The sequence below is a fragment of the Parasteatoda tepidariorum genome, chromosome 1 (genome assembly GCF_043381705.1).
Source record: "Parasteatoda tepidariorum isolate YZ-2023 chromosome 1, CAS_Ptep_4.0, whole genome shotgun sequence".
Taxonomy (NCBI): domain Eukaryota; kingdom Metazoa; phylum Arthropoda; class Arachnida; order Araneae; family Theridiidae; genus Parasteatoda; species Parasteatoda tepidariorum.
In genome coordinates, this window is record NC_092204.1 from 40,164,143 (window position 1) to 40,183,746 (window position 19,604).

A 19,604-nucleotide genomic window follows, 5' to 3' on the forward strand; every position below is an offset into this window, starting at 1 on the left:
TTTTAGTTTCTCAGAGTTAAAAGTTCTCTAGAGTTTTGAACAACTTAACAGAGAAACGCAATATTAAGTAGTCATCTATTTCCATTTGTTCCACCAGCTCACTGATGGTTATTTACAAACTATTCGTTGAATGCAGTAATTTTATTTTAAAACCGTCGTTGAACAGCCGACCCAATATTTGGGTTTGCGACTACTAATGTTCAATTCCGTGGCCTTCTAATTTTGATTCCAATCCAGAAGACAATGGAACTCCTGGATCAAGTACAGGGAGAAATTTGCCTTCGTGGAGGACTTTTTGATGGAACTAAGCCGCATTTGCGTTACATGGAGAGGAAGACCACGAGAACCTCCCACCGTTAGCCTGACGGCAAAGGGACTCTAATCCAGGATCACTGAGGATATTTCCCGTCAGCACTGTGGTCGGTGCAAGCCGGATGCGGATTCGCATCGACCAGCCATAGGTGGGAGTCGAACCCGGTTCACCTCATTGGAAGACGAACGCTCTATCCCCTGAGCCATCGCGGCTCTCGAATGCAGTAATTTTATTTTATTTTATAACCGTCGCTGAACAGCCGACCCAATTTTATGGGTTTATGGCTACTAATGTTCAACTCGTAGCCCTATAATTTTGAACCCAATCCAGAAGACAAGGGAACTCCTGGATCGAGTATTAGGACAAATTGCCTTCGTGGAGGACTTTTCGATGGAACTAACCCGCATTTGCGTTACATGGATAGGAAGGCCACGAGAACCTGCCACGGTTAGCCTGACGGCAAGGGGACTCTAACCCATGACCCGTCTACCACTGAAGTTATTTCCCGTCAGCACTGTGGTCTGTGCAAGCTGGATGCGGAATTCATATCGACTGAGATTCGAACCCGGTTCGCTTCATTGGACAGCGAATGCGGTAATTAATGGTTTTTGTTCTATAAGGGATTCTAAGATAGTACCAGTACCTGTCTGTTCAATTATTAAAGACGCTGATTTCATAGCTTCCGCCAGATTATCTTTTGATTTAAATCATTCCATTTTCAACTCAATGCTTTTTTCCGGAACGTATGTTCCACTCCCTTTCTGAAGAACAACTTCGTTGAAACCTTTGCTTTTCAAGACACGGCGGACTTTTTCTGATTAGGCAACTTATACGAGATCATTGAATGAAGTAGAACTAAAGAATATAGAAAGTATGTATATTCTTTGGCAGAGTACACTATCACNATGTGATACTTTCGTTGAAGAAAACGTTTCTAGCATAACAAAATCTGATGAATGTGAAAGTGGCCCTCAAAGTGTTACTTCCCACCCATATGACATTGGACTTTTTTCAGAAGATATTACATTATGTTCTTAAACTTAAAAAATCAAATCAAAATTTAACCAAACAATGTTGTCTAAATAAAAAGTCAAAATTGTCTAGCTGTCTAAATTAAGGAAATAATAGTGCTTTATTACAGACTCGAATTTCTTTTAGTAGTTTCAGAAAATTATGAACACCCCCCTTGAAAAAATTCTGCGTACGCCACTGTACGAGATCATTGAATGAAGTAGAACCAAAGAATATAGAAAGTATGTATATTCTTTGGCAGAGTACACTATCACGGAAACGGACAGCCAGATCTGTAAAGAAAAAATACTAAGGTACTAACGTTTGACATTAGAAGTTTACGAAGGTTTTTTATTAATCTAGTATCCACTCTTACGAAAAACTGTATACTTACTGCGAATTTAGATTATTTTCGAATAAACATGTTATTTAAAAAAAAAAAAAATACTTCAGACATGCACGATTGTTTTTAAACAAATCGGCGCCCACTTTTTAATATGAGACCAATCTTAGATGGCCTGAAATTTTTGTTTTCTAATGATTATTGTTGAAAATTGCATTCAAGTAGGCCCAATTTAAGCTCAAGTATATCGTAATTTAATGATGAGGAAGCTAATTTGCCTAGCTCACTAAGTTGGTCGCCAAATCATTAAATTACGATAAGACAGCTATTTCTGGGCCAACTTGAATGAAATTTTCGTAATGAAATCATTTAAAAAACAACAACATAAATTTCAGATAAAATTAAGCAAATTTAGATCTTTTAAAGTACTGTTTCGAATGTGCACGAACAACCAGTTCTAAATAGGAAGTAGTTCTCAGATGGCATTTTTGGCCACAGGTTACAATGCAATTGTCAATCCTCATGATGTGCCCCACCTCCGAAGTCCTTTACGTGGATTTCAGAAAATGTAAATAAGAGGAAACAAATTCTTGGCAAGAAGTTATAGGCTGCATTACTCAATCATTGTGTGCTCTACTTCTCAAGTCAGTATGTGGCTTTCAGAAAATGTAAGCAAGAGGAAAAATTTTTTTGGCAGGCAGTTATAAATTACTATGAAATTCTAAATCCTCGTGATGTGCGTCTGTATCGTAATAATGTAAGTTCAAGTGGTTTTAACCTAAAGATTTAAGTTGGATGAATAATAAATTTATATTGTTTTCGGTCGCGAAAGAAAATTTTTTCCTCAGGTTTTCCTTTTTTGTTTCACAAAAAAGATTTTCTCTCAATCACTGGTAAAAATAAAATAAATGTGAACACAGGCGAGGTTAGTATTGAAGAATTTGAAGTACAAATCTACCAAATATATAAATATTTTTTTTCTTCTTTTAGCTTTAAACACTTTTGCTAAACATGTTCAAATTGTAATTTGAATTATATTTAACTTTCTGCTTGCATGTATTTTTCTATACATTCAACACAATATTCTGATTCAAGTTATAAATTTCAAGCCAACTATTTCCATTAAAAAAAAAAAAAACTTTTAATGTGATAAATTTTTATTATTTAAATCCAAACTTCTCAACTTTCTTTTCAGAATAAACAGGATACATGTAACAAAATTGAAATAAAGAGACTGATATTCATGTGCTTCATTTAGGCTTTTATTGGGGATATGAATTTTATTTGCAAATTAAGCAGCAATATTATACCATGTATAAAAAACGGTTATTTTTGATCACATTTCATCATCAAAATTTTAAAAGAAAACTTGATTGAAAAATCGATAGTGACAAACTATAAAATAATTTGATAAATTTGAACATAAGCAAAGAAAAAGATTGAACATAAGTTGACAATTTCATAAGGAGGGGAAGTAAAAATAGCAAAATGCAAATTTGATTTCTTTAAACTTATCAATAAAATAGAGAACAAATAAAAAGAACAAAATTTACAAATTCAATACAAAAACATATCAAGTAACAATATTAAAGATAAATGTATGCAAAATACATGTTTTTAATTAATATTACATTTTTTAACATGTATATTTAAAAAGAAATAATAAATCAAGAATCTTAAAACAATAAGAATAAAAAACAAAAATAATAACTTAACAGGCTAATTTTCACAATATTAAAATATATTATTCAATAGTGAATAAATTTTACAATAACATCGTCGTCAGAAGAGAATGATTTATTTTTAAGTATAGAAATATATAATACATTAAGTAGAAAGAGTTAATTCTAAACGTTGACATTCCTAATACATAAATTTATAAATTACAAATCAGATCAGTTAAATCTAATAATACCAAGTAATCGTCACCAAATCATTAACTCTAATAATCATATATTGTAAAATAGACTTATTTTGCTCAGAAATTTACAAATACAATAGAAGTGAAAAATAGTCTGGCATAACAGATATATGCCAACGTTTTAGTTTCTGTACAATCTATTAAAAAAATCAAAAATTAACATTCTTTTAACCATCTAACTAACATCATTTAATTAAATATTAATTTTAGCAAAGTTTTAAGATCTAAAGATAAATAATAAAGCATAAAAAATTATACAGAAGAAATAGCAAGACAAGAAATATATTCAAGAAAATTACGTACTGATTGCAAATTAATAAAAATGTTCTTCTTGAAAGTTACAAGTTTGTAATTTAGAACTTTAAAAAGGAAAATTATCAATAAAATTAAGAAATGCTTAAAATAAGTACACATAATTAGATTTTAGGAGCACTATTTCAATAAGTTGATATTTAAAATCATTGTGCAGTTTCCTTTAAAGAAATTCATTCAAAACTATATTCAGTATTTTATGCAATCAATTGTTTTGGTTGAATTATAAAAAATGTTTTTATTAAAAATTATGTTACATTGCTAATGTAAGATCTAAAAAGTAATGTGATTTGCACATCATAAATTTGACTTAAAAAAAAGAATAAGACCTACTATAAACACTATTTATAATCGATTCATTTAAACTTATTTTCCAAGACTGTAACAAAACAAAAAAAAACTCAACCAGGTGACTTGTCTTGGTTGTATATTTTTTAGCATATTGTCTGCTGTGTTTAAATTGAATAACGCAAGTTTTCTAAAATTTGGAATTTTATTTATTTCTAATAATGTTATTTAATCATGAATATTGTGGTAGATATAGGAATGGTATTTACTTCCTAAACAAGCTTCTGACAAAAAAATAAAATAATAATTTTTAATGTACGTTAAAGAATATAACTTTTTTTTAAAAATCAGAAGTAGTTCAAATCTACATTTTCTAGAATATATAAAATTTAAAAAAAAAATTGGCATTAATGTTCTCATTTTTAATAAAATTATGAGAAAAAAGGGCAATTATAACAAATTTCTAAGGGAAATCAATAATATTTACATTTAAATTTCCTGTAAAGTCTTTTAAAAAAAAGTTGAATACCTATCCTTCTTAAATTTTACACCAATTTGCTGCACATATTTTTTTAGAATTGTTCTGTTGTCATTGTTTCACAAAAAGATTTTAAATTACTTTATAATATAAACAACAATATAAAAGTTACAACCAATTTTAAATTGTGGACGACCATAAATTTAAAAACCATCAATTACAAAATTGAAAAGAATTAAAATTCTTTCTTTTATACACGCCTCTTGCAGTTAAACTTACAACAACAGCTCTGAAATTAAATACAGAAAACACAAGATTGAGTATTTCTTACAAGAGTTACTGATAAGATTGGTCATATACAATGTAAAAAGATCTTGTTTTAAAGTAAAGTTCATTTTCACAGAAGCTATTTATTTTGCACAACCACTTATTGATTACTTTTAAAACTGTATGGACTATTCATAGAACATTTTTATTTTTATAACAATCATGCTTTATAAGATTGATTTTCGTTTCTTTTTTTTTGTTTGAACACTGAATGAAGCATATGCACTTTAGTACATATTAGAATTAAATGCTATATTAATTTTTAAATAGATGCTTTCAACTACACAAGTGTGATGCAACAGTTATTTATAGCGGTGGGAATTAGGGGGCAAAAGACTACCATTAAAACATTGTGGGGGTGAAATTCTACCCATGCGCATGATCATACAGAAGCTACTATGGTCCACTTCATATAGTAGGGTAAGATGGTTTCCACATGGATGAAAACCCACTGTCTAATTGCAACATTATCACCCAGATAAGGTTGAACAGATCAGTTAAGAGGTTTTTTCCTAAGTGCAATAATTTGGTGATTAACGGCACATTTAACTATACACACACAATATGCATAAATGAAACACTTCTTCTTCGCACACATACACACATGGAAACTTTACAGAGGAATGATATAACTCTCAAATTTACAATAAAAGCGAAAAAGCACTGAATTTTTAAAAATTTGAAATGCAACAAAAAATACTATACATCTTATACATCAACAAAAAATTAATATACAAGAAAATAAAAAATATTTGTATAAACATTTACAAATGCAAACTAAGTATATCAAGAAGAGATTAGGTATCCCTTCCTTTTGAATAAAAGTTTTAAATTATAACATCAAAATTTGCAGTGCACATAAATTAAGCTGGAACAAGACTTGTTCATTGAATGTTCAGATATAAGGCAATAATCCAATAGCTTTTTTTTTACTGGGTTACAGATAAAAGTAGCCAACGGATTTCTTCCCCAGAAGGCATAAGTTTAGTGCTTCTACACTGAGTAAGGTGTCAAAAAACACAACTTTTACCTGAAAGAAATAAACAATTGTGTCATTTCAATGAAAAGCAAAAGTTATTAGATTCTTAAAAGTAGAATTAATATATACAGGGTATCTGCTCAACACCTCCTAGAAGTAGGAAGGCCTCAGCACGGATCAATTTAGTAGTCCGATGTGACGAAGTTAACTGCGCAGTAGATGAAAAATAAGAAGGATGTCATTACGTTCGGGGTACTAAGCTGTGCAGTGGTTGAAAATACGAAATATGTCATTGCGTTTGGACTACTAAAGAATATTTATGGTAACCCGTGCTGAGGCCTGCTCTCTTCCAGGAGGTGTTGATCTGCTACAAAGTCAACACCTCCTCCTCAAAGTCATGACTTTTCATGATTTTCCATGACTACTTCCAAGAATTTTTCATGACTTCATGAAGTTACTATTTTCTACAACAAAAACACAACACTAAATTTAAAAAAGCATTATAATGACATTAATTGAAATGATCGGTATAAACAAAACTGTTACACTCTGCATCTTCATGTTTATAGATTTTAAATTTAAAAAATAGAGTAAAGAAAGAGTTGAAGCAATAAAATAGCTGAAAAAAATACAAAAGCAAATAATTATTTATTTTTTCTGCAGAATTATATTCTAAAGATACTTTTTTTGTTCATAGGAAAGAAAAGAAATACTCCAAATTTTTCTGTTCTCATTTCCGAATTAAAAAAAATCGCCAATGACTGGCTTGCTTCAGCTAGAATTTTAAATTGATAAAATAAATAAATTATAATAATTCTGAAATCCCAGATGTTTAAAAGATAATTTGCTCTAGAAAAGTTTTTTTTCTTCCATTTTTTGAAAGAACACCATAATTTTTTTTGAACACGATAAAAACATTTAATATTGTAATAAAATATGACTGTGAGTGAGGATTTTGTTACAATTTCAGATATTCAGAGCACCAAAAAATTTGAGTGGGTAGTTCCATTTCAAAAATAAAATTTTTCGGCAACCTAAATCCATGACTTTCCAGGATTTTTTTAAAAATGTAGTTAAAATCATGACATTTCATGACAAATTTTTTTCAATACCAAAATTCATTCCCCTGTATATGCATAAGTTTAGACAGATATAACAAACACAATCAGTGATTATGAGTTTAAACGACTGATAACGTTTACATTTGATAAAATCAATCCTAAGTAGATTTATGTAAAGAAACTAGTTCTACGTGTATATATGAATTCAATATAAAACAATTGTAAAAAAATCCACAATAGTAAAAAAAAACATAATCACAAAGAGGTGTTCCTTACTGAGGTAAAAATGTTGCTTTTAACCACAACTGATTAATTTAGTTTATTATTTTATTTAACTGATTTCAACCAAGCAACTTTTGTAATGATTAAAACCTAGTTAACTTCACAAAACAGAGAGGTGTATAAAATGTCATCAAAGCTAGTTTCTGCTTTATATTGGAAGATTATATATCAAAGTTATACTCATTATTACGAATTCTGAAGTTATCACTTACTCAAAGAAAGAAAAATTCAATACATAAGAAATTATCTACATTTTAAGTTAGGGTCACTAAATAGCCTTACCTTTTTGACAAAAAGCACTACAAAGAAATTTGAAAAATGTGATCAATTTTAATTGTAAAAATCATATCAATGCCATACTATATCCTGAGAGTAACAATCAAAAGAACTAATTAAATTCGGTTATATATATTTATAATCGAATTCTTAATACATGGATTTATTTTAATTTTTGAAATATTTTGCGAGAACTACATTGGATTTTCTGTAACTGCAAAACTTATTTGTTAAAGCATAAATATGATATAATTAGTATATATATAAATTAGAGTTACTTATTTAGTCTACTTTGCTTTTCATATTTCCTTATAATTGAAAACAACATAGTTAATATAATATTAATTTTAGAATCACAGTAGTGTCTTGAAAATATTTGGATACGTGAGTACAATCATTAAAAAAAAAAAAATTTCTTAAGTATATTGCAAATGAAAAAGCTAAAAATAAAAAAAAAATTTAAGATATTTCAAAATACAATCAACATGGGAAATTTTATATTCAATTATCTCTAGAAAAAATAGAATAATGAAATCTTTAAAAGGATTTTATGTCACAAGAATATAATTAAATAAAAACTAATGTACTCTTCAAAAAACCTGCATGGTTGCTATAAAAATTTTTCTTTCATTGAATAAGGTTGTTTAATAATGAAGACTATAATATTGGATTTGCAATTCATAGCTAAGCCCCCAGAAGCGAGCTACAGTTGTTCAATTACATAAAGTAAAATCCAGTCAAGCTAACTATTTTCACACCCTATGAAGAAAATTTAACTTAATATTGAAATGATGAAAAGGCTATGTTGATTTTGGAAATAGGTTGACATCATAATTATTACTTACTTTTCCTAAGCATTGTATAAAATAAATAGTACTCTATAAAATGACAAATGCTATTTAGGCAAAGTATGAAAAAAGATTGCTGGATACTTTGCTGGTTTCTCATTTGGCATTCTGCAGAATGCCTAGGAAATATCTAAAATATGAATAGCTTTATACATTACTGTCAAGTTTCAGGCATTATATACAATGCCTAGTTATTTTATAGAATTTCAAACTTTTCTGGTAACACTTACTTAAAAGAATAAAAAATATCAACTTACATCACAATACTTGCTTTTTTCACCCATAGAAATTACATGTCTCTGTTAGCAGATCTTGCTCTCGGTCCTATTTTCTGTACAGGAATCATACTTTTAGGCTTAGCAAACTTGAGTGTGGGTATCTGAGACCTCTTCTTTTCATTATTTTCAACCGGAACTTGCGATGATGCAACAATATCAGGAGTATATCCTTTTCCTTCTCCACTATACAAATTTGCTTTACCTTGACTTCTTCGACTAGGTGGGGTTTGACTGAACATCTTGGTAGGGGTTTTAGGGACCACACTCTCATTAGAAGTGCGAGCAGACCTTGGAGGTGATATTTCCGTTTTTTTCTTTGATTTCGAAGAGCTGGAAATAGTAGGTCTAGCAGCAGGGGCTTTAGGTGAAGGTGTCTTGTTAACTATTTGCTTGTTGATTCCATGACTAATTTTCTCCCATTTTTGGCGTAACATCTTGAACTGCTGACCTTCTTTAACATCTACATTAGGAGATTCATCATTTGCAGCAGGTGAAACATGATTCAAATGATCAATTTGTGAGCTGCAGCCACTGTCGGTGCTAGAGCAAAGAGAGAAATGTGGTACATCTCTTCTTCCAAGTTGATCAATTTCTCTGGGAAGTAAAGTATCCCTAAGAAGATTAGACGGGACACCATTTCTATTGCTTTGGTTCTTATCTTTTTTGCTGTGACTAGTAACATTGAATTCTTCAGCGAATTTAGCATTTGGAAATGGATTAATGGTAATACCAGGCCAAACCTGATTCTCATTGCACTCTTCAGCTTCACCTCGAATATTCATCAAGTTATTAGAAGGTGATGACGCATGGCTGTGTTTGTTCTTAAGACTGAAATCATTAATCTTATTCCCCACTAATTGCTTACACGGTGAAAATTGCAGATTGAGATCCATCACATTTTTGTCATCGTGTTCTTTCCCGTTCTTGGATTCATTTTGAAACTCTCCTAAATTTGGCCTGAAATTCCCCATGTCATATTTCTTCCAGTTATCACCAGATGTTAGTTTAGTTTCGAAAATAAGGTCCAAGTTAAATGACAAGTTTGAAAGAGGACTTACAAGCTCTTTCAACTCGTGGCGTAAGTGTACAGCAGCCGGCAAAGCGAGTAGGCTTAGCAAAGCAGTAGGATGATAGTGATGACAAATGAGACTTTGACAAGAACACAAGTGTCCCAGCCACCATTCAAAACAGCCAAGGCTGAAATTAAAAAAGTGCTTATTAAGTAAAAATGATTAATTCAGAAAATAAATGAAGTACATTACATTTTCAAAGTTTATATTCTTGTTTTTATTCATGATAAATTTTTTCCAATAAAGAAATTAATTCAATGATGGTACTGACCAGTTTTCTCATTCAAGATGCTACTAGCTAAATCGATCAAGCTACTAGTTCTGTATCAAACAATAAAATAATTTTTACATAAAATAATATTTGATAAATTTTCTAGACATATTTAATCTTTTTAAAATATACAATTAACCATAATAAACAATCTTAACTTGTTTCACAGTTACTAGCTTTTACCTAATTATCAATTTCATTAGAGCTTAACGTTGAGTTGGCTTACGTGCCAGATAAAAATTCAGTGGAAAAAAAGATTTTTTCCAAATAATAGGTCTTTAAAATAAACATCAAAACATCCTCATTCAATAAAAAATAGCAAATAGACGACAAACGTCTTCAAATCAACAATGTGTAAATCCACATGGTTTGTGTGGTTGCACAATTTTTGTAACTTTTGTTATATATTACCACATGGTTTTCAAGATCTCAATATTTTAATATGCCATTATAACGAGAATTCCGAATAAAGCATTTCAGTTAGTTATAATTCCTCGATCTCCAATTAGCGACGATTCCACAGTGAATCCAGGCCATTTTTTCGGTAGTTATTAAAACGGATTTTCACTTGCTTTTTAAAATCTCAATGTTTAATACGATATTATTTCATTTGGCAAACTTCGAATTGCGCATTCCGCACTCATTAACGATTCATCCGCAATCTGATGTGGATTTACAAATGAATTTTGCAGTTATTGCAACGGATCTTAATATTTTTTAAAGCTACATTATTATTATACACGGGAAATTTTGAATCATGCAGTTGAAGAATTACTTTTTCATGCGTACCATTCTTGACGATTTTATTGTCCACGAGGGGACACTGAACCCTTTGGGATTTCCACAAAGTTTTTAAATTTTCGATTTCATTTTTAATATATTACTACGAATTGAGAATTCCGAAACACGCTTTGGAATAATCACTTTATGACCCGCTTAAATAGAGACAATTTAGTCTCAAATGTGAAATTGTTTTTCAAATGTGAAATTTTTGTTCACTTTAAAATTGATAGAATGATTCTTGACAGTTATAATCTTTTTATGCAAGACGAGAGAAAAAAACACTAAATTTTTTAGGGCTGTAGTAAAATTTTGTTTCCATGACATCCAATTTTTTTTTACCCCTACATTAAGAATGATCAATATGTACTGTAAAATAAATTTTATTCATAATTTTAAAAATAAGTCAAAGTCTTCAAATTTATTAAATTTTTTTTATGTATAAAAATGCAGTGCAAACTACTCACATAATGTAATTTTATTTAAATTCGATAGCGGGAAAAATTATCCTACCCTAAGCAATTTCAGAAGAGCAATCAAAATATTAAATATGAATATAATATTAAAATTTTTATCTGCTTATCATTTATGGCTGGCATTCTCAAATGATATGAAAGTATTGCTTGTATACAATTATAAACTTTGCTTTCTTATATTTTAACAGTAATACAAAACATGAACGAAATATTGTAAAACATTCAACATAGCTAAAATGTATACATATTGGACTATTCAGATGTAAACATATGTTTCACTCAAAAGTTTCTTACTTGATTATGTGAATTCACTGCTAAATATTTATCATAAACATTAGTGCATTTCTTTATTTCTTTTATCTACCCACTATTCATAATTTTTTATGGATTGCTTCGCACAGTTCCCTTTTAATAGCATAAAATTTAATGAATAAAGGTAGGAGTATTTCAATCACCTATCATAATTGAATCAATTTACACCATCAGATTTTCATACATTCTAATCGCTATAACATTTCTAAAATGCCTGTTTCAGATATTTTGCTCAAACACAAATGAATTTTATTAAACGAGCATTTAAATTTCGTAGACTAGATAGCAAAAGATATATGATAATGTGGACATTTTATATCAGTGATTAAAGTAAAAAACTAGTTAAAATATATTGTATGATTTAATGTAATGAAAACGACATCAATTTCTAGTTCATTTAATAAAATTACCAGAAAAGATTGATCAGTAAAACTTAAAAATAAAAATTAATGCGATATATGTCATGATGTCTTAAAAATAAAATAAAAATTTGCCGCTTTAAAAAATTTCATCAGCACTAGTGAAAGAAAATTTAAGACAAAGAATGCTACATTGCCACACAGTTTGAAGGGTTATTTTGTTACCAGAGCAATATAAGTATTTTAACATTTTATTTTAGGAAAATAAGTTAATTTTAACTTTTATTTTTCAACAAGCAAGTGGAAAACTTTCAGAAGGAGAAAAAAGCATAAAAAGTTTTCAAATTTTTTTTAATTCAAAATCTAGCCTTACTTTACTCCGTCCCCTTCCTCGGCGACCTATAGGGCCACTTACCAGGCTTTGGCCCCAATTTTTTTTCTTCAATATTATAAAAGAAATCACATTAAAATCAAACAAAAATCGGAATTCAGCTAAAAATCGTAAAATTCTCATTCCTGCATACTTTTTTTACAGGTCAAAAAATAACAAACATGTCAAAAAATAAAACAAGAAAAAGGTTTTTTTTTTTTTTAAAGGAAAAAGAGTTTTGTTTAGTTTGATTGTTAAAAAGTGTTTGAAAAGAGACCTTTCTGGTACGGACATCCGGATATGAGACTTGGTAGTGTAGTACCAATTAGAAAAAAACACAGGATGCTGGAAATAACCGCAACTGATAATGTATTATTTCATATTTTCTACACATAAGTAAAAATGAATAAATAAAAAGGCATCACTTACTTAAGTAGACCAAGAATGAATGCATTGAATCGATATGTACTGTCAGTAAGCAATTTTTCTGAATTTACATTATTCAATAATTCTTCTACATCTTTTCTTGTTTCTCCTAAAATGAAAGACAAAATAATTATTGATGTTCTTATGTTTTACATTCTTAAATTCTACACTGAAATTATCATTTAATGTATTACAAATTTGAACTAAACTCACAATTTTAAATGTTTGCTAATGGATCTAAATTAATATTTGCTACATTAATTTAAATGTATGTCAAATTGATCTTTTAAATGCTTGTAATTACTTTTTATGCCATCAATTTAATACTTTTTCTTTCGCCACAACATTTAAATAAAGAATTTTTCTTTGAACCTTGTATTTTCAAGTTTATTCGAGGTTTCGTTCTAACAAATAAGTTTAAAATAAATCCTAATCAAAATAAAAAATGTTTTTTGCGAAAGACCGCGAATCCAAGGTTTTCTATTTGCGGAACCACATAAATTACATACCTGTATATTATCACTTTATGTACAGGTATGTGATCCTATAATTCGTGTAATTCTGCAAATCATTACTTTATTACTTGATATTTTTAGATAACAAAAACTTTTAGTGAAATCTAGGGATTTTTTATTTTAAACAAAACTTATGAAAAATTAAAAGTATTGGGGAAAAAAGCTTTGGCTACTCAGATGAAAGAGTGTTACAATAACGTAAGAAAATGCTCGTAAAAGGAAAATAAACACAATGAGCATATTAATCAACATCAATAATCGCAGACCATTTTAGATAAAAAAAAAACTTATAACAGACTATAACCTTATATTTTTTAACAGGATATTCACAGCAGTATTTAACTTTTATATGAGGCATATTATAGAGTTCAACAAGTGCATAGTTAGATTTACTGACTTATGATGTGAAGAGGTGTAAAATGACAAAAATAGAAAACAATTCAGTAAAAAGGGTGGGTTTAATTGCTTTTTTTAAAACTAATTTTAAAAAACTCAGATTTTCCATAAATAATTTCAAAAGTTTTTTTTTTATTAATTTGTTCATCTGAGGAAATGGGAACTAGAAAGAAGGAGTTTCAGTTTTTATGCTAACTCTTTTTCACTAGAAACACTTTCCGGAATTCACTTTCAGAATAAAAACATACTAGTTTGGACTTGACTAAGATTTTCTTTTTTTTCTTATCTAGTGATAGAAATTAAAAAAAGAAAACCAAATGATTATTTTAAAATTACATGTTTATCAAAATTTTTGTACTAAACACACACACAAGAAGAAAAAAAAAGAATACCACTAAAGGAAATACTAAAAATCAGGATAAAATATTTTTTATCACAAAGATCAGGACAACTACGCACACTAGTATACTACACACTGCTTTAGCATGTATTTAATATCTTTGCATGATTAAAAAAAAAGACATAATTTTTTTTTTTATAAATTTAATTTGTTTAAAAATTGCTTAAACTGCATAAAGAAGTAGATAAAAAACCAGAAATTGTTCCGAATTAAATTTTCAACTAAATCATGAATAGAATAATTTTTTGTTGTTGAAAGATTCAAGTTAAATATAGTGTAGAAATCTTTATTGTTCATAAGCTTTCAGAATGGTGAGGGATATTAGAAAATCATGATCCCACCTTTTAGCTTGTATTGCAAGTCCGGAGTTAAAAAATAAATTAATTAAATATAAGAGCATAATACCTTGCTTGATTGACGCTCCAGCAACCTTCCAAGGTGAATTAGGAAGTGGTCCAAAAAACCCTTGTACTGATGGCAACAAACCGTCTGAAAGTATTGTATGAACAGCAGGACAAAGCCATGTAAGGATCTTTTGACCAGTTGAAAAGGAAGAAGCACAATCTCCCTGTTGAAAAAAGTCCAGAAAAATATTAAAATAGTACAAAAGTTACAAAAAATGTAACATAACCAATGACATTGACACAAATTCAGAATGTATATTTATTCTGTTATCAATAAGTTTGCAAAAGTTCATTCCATACTTACTCCTTTCTTGCTGAATGTTTTGTGGTGCTCAAATATAATCTGAGTAGCTTTTCTGAGATTTTCGACCAAACCTAAAACGATCATTCCATTATTTGATTACATAAGTAGTTATAACCAAATTACATAAACCGCAATAAAAGGAAATTAATAGCAATCAAACAAATTTTTATATTGTGGCTTGATTTACTAGCACTAAAAAAATTATGATATTGTTTTGAATTATTACCTTATACCCACAGCTAATATATCAAACAAATATATGCATTAACATCAATAACATTAAAAAATATGAAAAAAAGAGCTAAATTTAAAGATACCATGTATATCAGAAATACAAATGGATAATTCCATGTTAACTTAATTGTTGACAACTTGTAACTTGTTTCTTTTCTTTTTTCAAGAACGAAAACAAATTTGCAGCAAGTAAATAACTCAATTTTTATAGGTTCAGAACAGAAATTTTTTAAGTCAATGCTAAATATAGTACAAACCCCTTCTTTTTTTTAAATCTGTGATACAACCTTCTCTATTTGTATGATAAAACCTTTTTGTTCAGATAATTTACAAAATCGAGCACATTTGATAGATCCATTTTTTTCTTATTGGAGAAAAGAGATTATAATGATGTGATTGGGAATTTCAGAGCAAAAAATTTAATTGATTACAAAACAAAAACTTTTTCAAAGCGTTAATAGTTTTATTAATTTTGAAATTATTAGAAATAAAAATTTAATTTAACTAAAGAACTGAAAAAAGATTTAGAAGTTTTTTAAAGAAAAAATAACTTATCAACTTAAAAAAATAAAAAAATTTCACATCACAAGCTTGCACAACAAATATTAAATTTATTTATAAAGTAAGTTTCAGTCAAATATGTATAAAATGTGTGGCTTTACAAATTTCAAGTATTCTTCCTTAAAAAGTTGACTAGAGAGCTTGAAATGAAGCAAGAATAATTTTTTCAAAGTCTTCGTGGTAAAGAAAAAGAAAGTGTGTTTCTAAAACTCAAATGATCCACTGCAGCCCGAAACATTTTAATTGTTAGTATAGAAACAATAAAAAAATAAAACNGCAAAAGTTCATTCCATACTTACTCCTTTCTTGCTGAATGTTTTGTGGTGCTCAAATATAATCTGAGTAGCTTTTCTGAGATTTTCGACCAAACCTAAAACGATCATTCCATTATTTGATTACATAAGTAGTTATAACCAAATTACATAAACCGCAATAAAAGGAAATTAATAGCAATCAAACAAATTTTTATATTGTGGCTTGATTTACTAGCACTAAAAAAATTATGATATTGTTTTGAATTATTACCTTATACCCACAGCTAATATATCAAACAAATATATGCATTAACATCAATAACATTAAAAAATATGAAAAAAAAGAGCTAAATTTAAAGATACCATGTATATCAGAAATACAAATGGATAATTCCATGTTAACTTAATTGTTGACAACTTGTAACTTGTTTCTTTTCTTTTTTCAAGAACGAAAACAAATTTGCAGCATGTAAATAACTCAATTTATATAGGTTCAGAACAGAAATTTTTTAAGTCAATGCTAAATATGGGACAAACCCTTTCTTTTTTTAAAATCTGTGATACAAGCTTCTCTATTTGTAAGATAAAACCTTTTTGTTCAGATAATTTACAAAATCGAGCACATTTTATAGATCAATTTTTTTTAATGGAGAAAAGAGATTACAATGATGTGAATGAGAATTTCAGAGCAAAAAATTTAATTAATTACAAAACAAAAACTTTTTCTAAGCGTCAATAGTTTTATTAATTTTGAAATTATTAGAAATAACAATTTAATTTAACTAAAGAACTGAAGAAAGCTTTAGAAGTTTGTTAAAGAAAAAATAACTTATCAACTTAAAAAAATCACAAGCTTACACAACAAATATTAAATTTATAAAGTAAGTTTCAGTCAAATACGCATGTATAAAATGTGTGGCTTTACAAATTTCAAGTATTCTTTAAAAAGTTGACTAGAGAGCTTGAAATGAAGCAAGAATAATTTTTACAAAGTCTTCGTGGTAAAGAAAAAGAAAGTGTCAGAATGTTGAAAAACTTGTATTTAAAATAAAAAAGGGATGTTTCTTCCATTAAACTGTTTCTAAAACTCAAATGATCCACTGCAGCCCGAAACATTTTAATTGTTAGTATAGAAACAATAAAAAAATAAAACAAAAAAGCCCAATTAAATGATAAATAATAATATAAAAATATCAATGTGTAATGAGTGGTAAATCTGGGTGGTTAATGAAAAACACTGAATCTAATCAGCACTGAAATAAAATTTGCACATGCCGAATTATTCCCAACAACATTTCATTATGAAAAAAAAATAAAAAAAATAGGCGCACTTGACTGATAAACAATAATATATACGTATCAAGTTATCGATCGGTAAATTTGAGTAATTAATGGAAAACACTGAATTGAATCAGCATTGAAATAAAACTTGTACATGCCAAATTATCCCCAACAATATTGTATTAATTTGATATAACATTCACGATTGTATTTAAAATTACAACACAGCAAATAAGTATACTAAAACTAAAAAATTACTTTTATTAAAACTAAAATAGAAGTATTTTAAAATGAAACGTAATAAAAATCGGAAAAGAAACACCAATTAAGTCAAACCAAATAAGATCAGAAAAAAACAAAAATGTATCATTAAAGAAATTTAAATAATCGAGGAAGCAACTTATAACTGTAAGAAGAATTTGTAAAACATTTGCCACACTTATATCATACAAAGAAATAAAATGAATAAGAAAAAACTCAAACTATACCTGTTTTTCTCCTGAGAGCTTCTTGAAAAAATTTTCCACCACCTGAGAAATTTTGTAGAGTATACGAATCAGATATCTCAGGATACAATAATGAATTTTGAGTAGGAGACACTAAAAATTCCTGAGTAGACTTTTCAGATTCCAAATTGCATATATCACATGAACATTGAGGGCTATGAGCATCTCCTGTAATAATTTAAGAAGTAACATCTAAATATCAAAAAATATTTTTTAACTAGGGAAATATAAATAAAAAGAAATGCTCTTTAGAGACCAAGTTACAAATTTTTTTTATAAAATGTACATAATACAATGCAAACCATACATTTTCTTTTTATAAATGTTATTTCCAATCTCAAGTAGGTTATGGTAATCGCAAAAAATACTTCAATATTTCAAATAAATTAAAGAAGTTATTAAATATTTTCACGTTTTTGTTAGTGAAATACTAAAGAGAAAAAAAAATTCACCAAAAATAATACTAGGATAATTTTTATTTCTCACTATCAGTCAATTTACAATTTTATTTAAATGAGCAAGATTTCGAATGAAAGATATTGACACGAAATGTTAAGTCCATTTTGTTATAAACAAATATTACTTTGCTATAACTGTTTTAAAATAACATATTTTGAGAGTTTTACATACATGGTCAGTGTTTTCATTACAGAAAAACAATGAGAGAGAATTTCTCACCCTTTCTTAAAAACAGGGTGAGAATTCAAAAAGTTAAGTGAGATTGCTAAAAATTAAAAAAAAACGAATAGACTTGGAAAAAAATTATTTCTTTAATTATAATACATTTTTAACATCTTCTAATTGAACATTTTTGCTGCATCATCATATGGAAAATGTTCGATATCTACTTTTTCATCAGCTATTATATTTATTTGGCTGAAAAATATCCGTATTTGTTTCGTTTTGACCGTTTCCACCGACATTTGTTTCATTTTCATTTGTCCGTTACGGAGTAGAAGATGTCGCCTTAAGAAGGTATTTGTCCATCTTACATTCATGCACAAAATATGTTAACGTCTTACATGAAGAAACCTTACCGACGATGAACACGTGGTTGCAGAGAAATGTGTTCTGAAAGGGGTTCCGTGGATTGGGGGGTGGTGTTCTGCTGTTCGCACCGGTTCTGAACAATACTGGTGAATAGGGAAGCTAGATAACAAGAACCAATGTTCAAAATAATGAAAGATCAAGGAAGAAAAGTGAAACGGATTTTATTCAAAATAGCAGAATACGAATATTTTTTCCAAAATTCGCACATTTTGAAATTGATTAATAGAGTGTGCGAACTTCTCGCATTAAAAATTTTTTATTGCGAGAAAAGAAAAAAATATGCGAGGTTCTCGCGCTGTAGTGAAAACACTGANACAATTGTTGTTTTTAACACAATTTCTATTTCCTAGAGTTATACAGATAGGCAACATCTTCTTACATCAGGAAATTTTCGTGCTTCAGGTTTATTTTGTAACTTGCTTGCAGAATTGAAATAACAACTTAGAAGTATAATTACTAAGGAACAAGTTAAAACATTTTTAAGTTTTTATAAATTTTAAATGTATAATTAAAAATATTTTTTTTTTCATTTTAAAGAAATGAAACTGATCATAAAAAAACTCCTTAGCATGAAATTTTTTCATAGGATTAGAAGGGGCAGCTAAAATTACTATACATATATAATTATTTGCATAATCATTCTATAACTTTGCTGACAGATTAATGTGTAGCATACACAGTACAAGTTTCGTAACCTTTTGCAATAACGGACCCTATTTGCACAAATTCATAAAAGCGGACCCTGGTTGAAAGAATGTGAGTATTTTTTTCACAATTTCACGAAAAACGGACCTTTCACAAAATGTCTGGACAGACCCCTGACTTTGCTATAACTGTTTTAAAATAAGAAATTTTGAGAGTTTTACATACATGGTAAACTAAATTTACATTAACAAAAAAAAACTTATTGCTAAATAT

At 28.5% G+C, this 19,604-nt stretch overlaps 1 protein-coding gene across 4 annotated transcripts in view; it reads right to left on the reverse strand.

Annotated features, from left to right (window-relative positions):
* Positions 1–5,178: 5,178 nt before the first annotated feature.
* Positions 5,179–19,604, reverse strand: part of LOC107447098 (uncharacterized) — a 56,900-nt gene continuing 42,474 nt past the window's right edge. For 2 of the 4 annotated variants that reach the window (XM_071179080.1, XM_071179077.1), the window contains exons 5-10: positions 17,619–17,804; positions 14,801–14,871; positions 14,498–14,660; positions 12,785–12,890; positions 8,697–9,914; positions 5,179–6,023 (exon numbers count right to left, since the gene is read on the reverse strand). In XM_071179080.1, coding sequence (XP_071035181.1) covers positions 8,729–9,914; positions 12,785–12,890; positions 14,498–14,660; positions 14,801–14,871; positions 17,619–17,804 — 1,712 coding nt within the window. In that variant the 3' untranslated portion in view covers positions 5,179–6,023; positions 8,697–8,728. Of the gene's footprint in view, positions 6,024–8,696; positions 9,915–12,784; positions 12,891–14,497; positions 14,661–14,800; positions 14,872–15,894; positions 15,966–17,618; positions 17,805–19,604 lie in introns of all 4 variants that reach the window. The other 2 variants (XM_043038940.2, XM_043038939.2) reach the window with 1 other exon arrangement.